The following is a 7772-nucleotide window of genomic DNA, read 5'->3' as shown; positions in this document are numbered from 1 at the left end:
TCTGTCTCTGTATTTAATTTCTAGTACCTTTTACACAGAAGAGAGAGAGCAATAAAAGGGAATGAGAGCAACATAATGATCTGAAGGAGGTGATCAAGGACCCTCAACCTCTAGGGGGCGCTGAAGATTGCAATGACAGTTTAGATTCTGCTTTTCATTTATAATATTTATACCTCCTCAGCTCTCATTCAAAAAACTGTATTGTGAAAAATCACTTAGTATGCCACATCCTTAGAAAGCACTTTAACCCTTGCAATAGTGGTTCTGGGGACAGGGCAGGCAGCAACAATAGTGTGGTAATAAGCAAACATTTACTGAGCATTCAGTATGAACCTGGGAGCTATGCTAGACAACTTCGTAGATATCATATCACTTAATTCTTGCACCTATTCCTTGAGGTAGGTCTTATTATTCCTATTTTTTTCAGATGAAGAAATCAAGGCTGAGGCAATACAAATCTGTTGACTCTCTACCCTCAAAATGCCCCAGTTATGCGTGGTCTGCTGATGACACAGACATTAGTTTACCTGTCATTTGGAAGCTGCCACATCTGGCAATTCTGCTACATTTACTATTCCCGCTCAGTGGGGTTTCCTTGTATCTGACATTGAAGTTTATGGATTCTCTGTTTTTACATACAAAGCTAGTTAATAGCAACTGAATAATGAAGGGAAAAAAGGAGCTAGCCTATGGAGAGCCAGGATTTGAGGACATGGCAAGAATATTGTAGGTAGAGAGAGAAGATTTGGCTCTGACTTGTAAATGTGTGTATGTAAATGACTTGTATAAGACATCAAAATGAAGACTTTCCACTTGGCATGCTGTGAGTTCCAGGGCATACAGTTGCCTTCTCTACAGGAAGGATATCAAAATCATCTGAAGAATTCTACCAGCTACTCAGTGATGTATCTGTGGCTCTAAAATCTCACTTGGAGGGCTCTAGGCTAAGGAAATAGTCACAGAGTTAGGCAAAGATTTTGTAGTATTAACAATAATTTAAAAAATTGATATAAATTTTGTGAAGACAAGGACTTTTGTCTGTTTTGTTCATGGCTGGATCCCAAGAAACTGGCTCAATAAGTACATATTGAATGAATTAATAGACTTAATGTTGATCTTTGGGAGAATGGTTGAATTAGTATGGTACATCCATATAATGGGATGCTAAGTAGTCACTAAAATCTTGGTTTAAATAAGTTTTCAGTGACATTGGAAAATGCTTATTGTATATCTAGTATAGAAATTTCAAAACCATATGGGGGAGAGGATATAGCTTAGTGGTAGAGTGCATGCTTAGCATGCACAAGGTCTTGGATTCAATCCCCAGTACCGCCATTAAAAAAGTAAATAAATAAATAAACCTAATTACCTCCTTCCCCCACCACCAAACCAAACGAAAACAAAACAAAAAAAACTGTATGTATATCATCTATTTCCAACGATAGAAAAGACATATATGCATAGAAAATAATGTGCAAGGAAACTGTCTGCAAGAAATGATCCTTAGAAAGTATGATTATGGGTGGTTTTGACTTTCTCACTTTTACTTTTTTGTATTTCCCCAAATTTTCTCGATATGCAAGTATTACTTTCCTAATCGGAGAAAGTTATAGATATGTAATTTTGCTTAATAGTAAGTATATGGTCGTCACTTTTAAGGGTGCAGACACGCAAGAACCGGGGACTTGCCCAGGAATGTGACCAACTAGAGGAAAAATGCAGAAAGCGGCCCGCTGCTGTGGGTGGGGGTGTGGATTATATGGAAAGGACTGTAGAAAAATTGGTAGAGAGGCAGCGGGAAACTAAGTCTCTCTCGCTCTTCTAAGCCCGCTAGGGACGCCACTTCCTTCCTCTGTATCGTTCTCTGTCACCTATTCCCCATAGTACTTACATTTATTAATGGTGAAGAAGTAAACATCACATTTGTGGAGCTTTTTAAAGCAAGTGGCGGAGGTCGGGGGTACTTAAGTCAGGTTCTAAGGAACCCATCATTTCCCAAAGGGGAACCGGTCCTACTTGCAGTCTAGTTACGAAGATTAATCCCGTGAACCAGGCAAGTTCAAGTGAGTAACTGCGGTTGCCCTCGCCGCCTCCACAATGGGGCCCGGGAGGGAGCGGGCGGAAGCTAGGGGCCTCCCAACTGGAAACCCAGTAATCCTCGGGCGCACCGAGGAGGCCGGCTCGGAGGCTGCCTCGGAGGCCGCAGGTCTCCACGCTCCCGTCCGAACCTCCGCCAGGAGCATCACATTTACCCGCTCAAATCGGCAACCTGGAGAATTCCTTTTGCCCACGAGGGGCGGCTGATGACCAGCACCAGAAATAATATTACCCAGACCTCCGCCAGAGATCAGCCCTGAGCCGTAGGTGGGTGCAAATAGCAACCTCCGCCCTGGAGTCGGGGCAGAGCTCCCTGGCCCGCAGGCCCAGGGACGCACTCGAGGCAGAGATCCCAGCTTCGCGCGCCGCGACCGACGTCCCGCCCGCCAATCCAGTTTGCGGGAGGCGGGCGCACTGCCCCGTCCCGGCCAAGGATTGGTCGCCGTAGCGAGGCGGGGCACGTTGGGCGTTGCGGCGCGGTCGGTGAGTGATTGAGAAGGGGTCGCGAGATCCGGCCCGGAAGCTGTCAGAAACTGCCGGAATCCGGCTCTGCGGCGGGGTGGCTGCTGGGCCGACCGTTCTCCGCTTTTCTCTTAGGGCACGTCTGAAGGGACTTCTTTGGCGGCCCGGCAGACACGGAGCTGGGGACCATGAGCGTGGGCTTTATCGGCGCTGGCCAGCTGGCCTGCGCCCTGGCGCGAGGCTTCACAGCCGCGGGTAAGCGCATGGAGGCGGGAGGCGGATGCGCGGACGGTCTCCAGCCTCGCCTTCGAACTACCCTCAACACCATTGACGTGAATGAATGAAGAAAGGGGAATTTGCGCCTGCTGGGGGAGAAGAGGCTCCTCTTAAGCAGCAAGAGAATATTACGCTCGCGTAAGGGATTGAAGGGAAGGGAGACATTAGCAACCGTCTCCCCAACGGTCAGAGCGTCGTGGATTTTGATTCTACTTTCCCAGGGAAAGCGGGGGAAACGGGTGGGCCATGATCCCCAGCTGAAAAGCCCTGTCTTCTGCAGGCATCCTGTCGGCTCACAAGATAATAGCCAGCTCCCCGGAAATGGACCTGCCCACGGTGTCCGCGCTCAGGGTAGGTGGGGCAGCGGGGATGTGGAGAAGAGGGTGGAGGCTTACGAGAAGGATGGCCGGATAAGCTGAGCCCCTGTATTGGTCCATGGCTGGCGCTGACGTCCCACCAGGAGCATCACAATCCTGCACCTTCCCTGGGGCAGCTCAGGGTGGCGGGAGCACCCTGGCAGACAGACTAGGGTTCATATCCAGACACTGGGCTGGTTAGGTTTGCTGAGGTTTTATGTGTGGAAAGAACCTGGCACATAGTAGGTACCCAATAAAATATTGGCTCTTCTTCATTAACTAAGTGACCTTAAGGTATTTGGCTACTCTGAGCATCAGTTTCCTTGTTTGTAAACGGAGACCACAGTAGGCACTTCGCTGAGCATAAACAAGTGTGTTCGGAAAGAACCTGGCAAATTAGTTCTTCTCTGTACGAAAAGCACATCCCCAGTTTTCACCCAAAACCTGGGCAATGTGGGAAAGGATGTCTAATGAGGCAGGTACCAGGCACTGTCTGTGTCTAGGATTGCTGATGTTACTGGCACTGGAGGGCCTGGCTTTTCAGTTGGGAGTCCTAGAGGGTGGGTGTCCTCCAGCCCACCCCTGGACCACACAGAGACCATGCAGTCTGACGGACAAGTTCCTGGGGTTGGGATAGGGCCCTGCTTCTGATCATTGGGCACTAGCATGTCACCTTTCCCTTGCTTGTGCCACTCTCCAGCTGTGGAGCCTTCTCACCCAGCATAGGGATGCCTGGGGTGCCAGAGATGTGGTGTCAATGGGGGACAGCCATTTCCTGGTTGCCATGGAGAAGCTTGTCCATTCCTAGCACCTGTGCTCATTTGCCCAGTAGCAACATTGGAAAACTTTGTGCCATTGGGGTTGGGGCAGGCCCTGAGGGGATAGGGCTAGGAATTCCAAGCTGCAGCTGGCAGAGTGGGCTTGGCAGGAGTTCAGCTGCTCCTTGGGGGTGCCCCGGCCTAGAGAGGCTGCCCCACACTGTGAGCCCGGCAGTCTCTTCCTGCAGAAGATGGGTGTAAACCTGACCCGAAGCAACAAGGAGACAGTGAGGCACAGCGATGTCTTGTTCCTGGCCGTGAAGCCACACATTATCCCCTTCATCCTGGATGAGATTGGGGCCGACGTCCAGGCCAGGCACATTGTGGTCTCCTGTGCAGCCGGTGTCACCATCAGCTCTGTGGAGAAGGTGCCCATCAGCCCTGGCGCCCCTCTGTGAAGGGAGGGGTGGGTGCTGGTGGGAGTGGTGCTCTGGCAACTCACTCGGTTCTCTGCCTTCCCCCAGAAGCTGATGGCGTTCCAGCCGGCCCCTAAGGTCATCCGCTGCATGACCAACACGCCTGTAGTGGTGCGGGAGGGCGCCACGGTGTACGCCACAGGCACCCATGCCCTGGTGGAGGACGGGCAGCTCCTGGAGCAGCTCATGAGCAGCGTGGGCTTCTGCACTGAGGTGGAGGAGGACCTGATAGATGCCGTCACGGGGCTTAGTGGCAGCGGGCCTGCCTATGTGAGGCCCTCACATACTTACTCAGCCTTCTGGGGACCCAGGGGCACAAGATGGATTGGCAGGCAGGCTTGGGCTGGGGTGTCTTGAGCAAGGCTGGCTGGTGGAGGAGGTTGATCCTTGAAGCTAGTTTTAATCATCAGGAAAAGTAGACCCTAGGGCATGCCCCCAAGCGCCTGCTGCACAGGGACTCAGCGAGTGTCTCCACAGGCATTCATGGCCCTGGACGCGTTGGCTGATGGTGGGGTGAAGATGGGCCTACCGCGGCGCCTGGCTGTCCGACTGGGTGCGCAGGCCTTGCTGGTCAGTATCTTCCCCCTGCGTGTTCTGGACCGTGGTGTGGGGATGGCAGTTCTTAGGGATTGCTGAGCTGGGGCAGAGCTTGGTTGGAAAGCTGGAATGGGGGTTGGTGAGGGGCATGGGTGTGGAGAAGCTCATCTCAAGGAGCACCAGCAGTTTTCTCCTCTAATACTCCCTTTTTGCCCTAGGGGGCTGCCAAGATGCTGCTGGACTCAGAGCAGCATCCAGGCCAGCTCAAGGACAATGTCTGCTCCCCTGGGGGGGCCACCATCCATGCCCTGCACTTCCTAGAGAGTGGGGGCTTCCGCTCCCTGCTCATCAATGCAGTTGAGGCTTCTTGCATCCGAACACGGTGAGTCTCTCCTTCTCCACCCAGGCCCTCTACTCGCAGCCATCCCCAGTCTGGGCTGCACACTGTCTTGGTGGAATCTGCCATCTTTGGTCCCGTTAGCAGTGCGGAGTCTGTGCTCTGTTAATAACCACGATTTATTAGACTTTGTTAACTAAGGGTTTGCAGGCCTTACTTACTTCATTTAATTCTCACCACAGTTCTCATAGCTGGGATTAGCTTTGACTTACAGATGAGGAAGTTGAGGCTCAGAGATACAATTTTTCCAAGATAAAACAGCTAATAAGTGATGGAGACGGGATTTGACTTAAAGTCTTTGACCCTCAATCCTGTGGTTTTCCACACTGTCCCCATATGATCACAGGTACCACTTGAAGCTCTGTATCTATGTAGTAACTTATATTTACTTAAATAGCACTTCTGAGAAGCTAGGGGCGGTGTTTGGTTGGGAGTTCTAGTTGTGGGTGGTATCAAGTCAACAAGAGTAGGGGGTTATGTGAATGGGGAAGCCTCGTGAAGCTCTGGCTCCTCCTTCAACCCCTTGGGGCTTTGTCTGCAGAGAGCTGCAGTCCATGGCTGACCAAGAAAAGATCTCCCCAGCTGCCCTCAAGAAGACTCTCCTGGACAGAGTGAAGCTGGAATCCCCCACGGTGTCCACGCTGGCCCCCTCCAGCCCAGGGAAGCTCCTCACAAGAAGCCCGGCACCAGGAGGCAAGAAGGACTAAGGCAGCCTCTGTCTGCCCTCCTCTCTGACCAGAGCCCTCGACCGAGGCGGCTGTGCAGGGCAAGGGCAGGCTCAATCTTCAGATCCTTGTGATAAGGACCTTCTTAGATCTGTTCCGACCACACAGCTCTAGTTCCCCCTTCCATCTCATGTTGGAAGATGCTCTGAAGGGGTAGCTGATGCTGGAAACCAGATGCAACCTTGCACATCTCATATGGTTGGAAGAGAGAGAGTCTGGGACCCCAGTCAGAGCCCCAGCTTGGTAGGAAGGTCTGGAGACCTTCAGCTGATGACCCCTTCCATTGGAGTCTTCCAGCCGGAGCCCAAGGCAGTGTCAGTTTGATGCTGAGTCAAGGAGATGAGAGGTACAAAACATGACAAGGGCTTTCTCTTTCCAGTTGATGAATGGAAAAGAAGTGAGTGACTTAGAATTATCACAATTAATCAGAAATGCACATATTAGACTATGTTATAGTCAACTCTTGCTTTATAGGTGTACCACTGGAAAAGTGTTATTCAATGCTACTGAGTTTAGCTGCTTTAATAAAATTTTATTTTTTATTACCGTGCTTTTCATATGCCTAATTTTAGGTCATCATTCCAGAGAACTCAAGGCCTTTGCCAGGTGTTCCTGGCATCTGCAGGAGAGCACTGCCTAAAGGCAAGAAGTAGGGATGAAAAGAAAGAACGGGCCAGGCCCTGAGAGCTGTAATGATACTCTGCTCCAGCCTGGCTCCCAGGGTCAGGGTCAGGGTCAGCAGATTGTGTTCTAGGATGGGTCCCGCTCATGGCAGAGAAGGGCCTAGTGGCCTGGGTCGGGGGTGGATGTTAAGTGAAAGAAGCCAATAGGAAAAGGCCACGGGTTGTATGAAATGTCTAGAAAATACAGATCTGTAGAGAGTAGCTGCCTAGGGCTGGGGTGGGAATGGGATGAGCGTGGGGTTTCTTTTGGAGCAATGAAATTTAAAATAAGATTGGTGGGAGAGGAGGGTATAGCTCAAGTGGTAGAGCACATGCTTAACATGCATGAGGTCCTGGGTTCAATCCCCAGTACCTCTATTAAATAAATAAATAAATAAAATTAGCTACCACCACAAAATAAAATGATAAAATAAGACTGTGGTTATGGTTGCACAGCTCTGTGTATTGATAATCATTGAATTAATATACTTCAAGTAAGTAAATTTTATACGTAAATTATACTTCATAAAGCTTTGAAAAAAAAAATGAAACAAGTTGCCCAAGTTTAATTAGCAAGGAAGTAGTGCCAGGACTCAAGTCCACCAAATTTGTCCTTTCTGATACCAAATTCTGTCCTTTCTGCACTAAGCCTGCTGGCAAGCTGTCCGAGGTGACAGGAGACACCCTGCGGCCATGCCATCCCCTTCCCGGGCCTAAGTCCACCAACCTACATTTACTGAGGACTTACTCTCCTCCAGGCCCTGGCTCCTGCCTTGGGTGTGTGGGGTCCACCTGGCTCAGGTGAGTCCTCACCTGCTAAGGAACCCTGCCCTTTGCTGTCAGGGCTAGATTTCACCAAAGGTGGCTGCGGCCCCAGCCCACCTGGGAGCGGAAGCAGAGGGCCATCCCTTGGAAAGCAGTTCTGGGCACCCTCCTGCGGGGCCTCAGGCCTGCCCCCCGCTGCCTGCTTTCTCCCAGGGCTGCCTGGCGCTGAAGCTGGAGCTGTAGTCAGAGCCAGGGGCTGAC

The 7772-nt window shown here is 50.9% G+C and overlaps 1 protein-coding gene and 1 non-coding gene across 4 annotated transcripts; both read left to right on the top strand.

The window, feature by feature from the left end:
* Nucleotides 1-2571: 2571 nt before the first annotated feature.
* Nucleotides 2572-6629, top strand: PYCR2 (pyrroline-5-carboxylate reductase 2). Of its 3 annotated transcripts, none has more exons than XM_010973872.3 (7): nt 2573-2814; nt 3116-3186; nt 4198-4377; nt 4474-4638; nt 4903-4995; nt 5181-5344; nt 5901-6629. In XM_010973872.3, exons 1-7 carry the CDS (start codon nt 2748-2750, stop codon nt 6064-6066), a joined length of 906 nt encoding a protein of 301 aa, XP_010972174.1. In that variant the 5' UTR covers nt 2573-2747; the 3' UTR covers nt 6067-6629. The 3 variants fall into 3 exon arrangements, with proteins under 3 accessions (XP_010972181.1, XP_010972174.1, XP_010972166.1); XM_010973864.3 differs by having other exon boundaries at nt 2574-2814; nt 4474-4695; XM_010973879.3 differs by lacking the exon at nt 4198-4377 and having other exon boundaries at nt 2572-2814; nt 4474-4695.
* A 421-nt stretch (nt 6630-7050) lies between these two features.
* On the top strand, nt 7051-7124 carry TRNAV-AAC (transfer RNA valine (anticodon AAC)). Its single transcript has one exon. It is a non-coding gene; the product is annotated as a tRNA-Val (tRNA).
* Nucleotides 7125-7772: the final 648 nt, after the last annotated feature.

Source organism: Camelus bactrianus, chromosome 23 (genome assembly GCF_048773025.1).
Source record: "Camelus bactrianus isolate YW-2024 breed Bactrian camel chromosome 23, ASM4877302v1, whole genome shotgun sequence".
Classification (NCBI taxonomy): Eukaryota; Metazoa; Chordata; class Mammalia; order Artiodactyla; family Camelidae; genus Camelus; species Camelus bactrianus.
Note: the sequence above shows the minus strand (reverse complement) of the source record. Positions and strands in the feature narration are given on the sequence as shown.

Coding starts and splice junctions, on each gene's coding strand:
- PYCR2 (XM_010973864.3), top strand. CDS start 2,748: ATGAGCGTGGGCTTTATCGGCGCTGGCCAGCTGGCCTGCGCCCTGGCG. Junction 3,187..4,197: donor CCACGGTGTCCGCGCTCAGG/GTAGGTGGGGCA, acceptor CTCTTCCTGCAG/AAGATGGGTGTAAACCTGAC. Junction 5,345..5,900: donor GCTTCTTGCATCCGAACACG/GTGAGTCTCTCC, acceptor CTTTGTCTGCAG/AGAGCTGCAGTCCATGGCTG.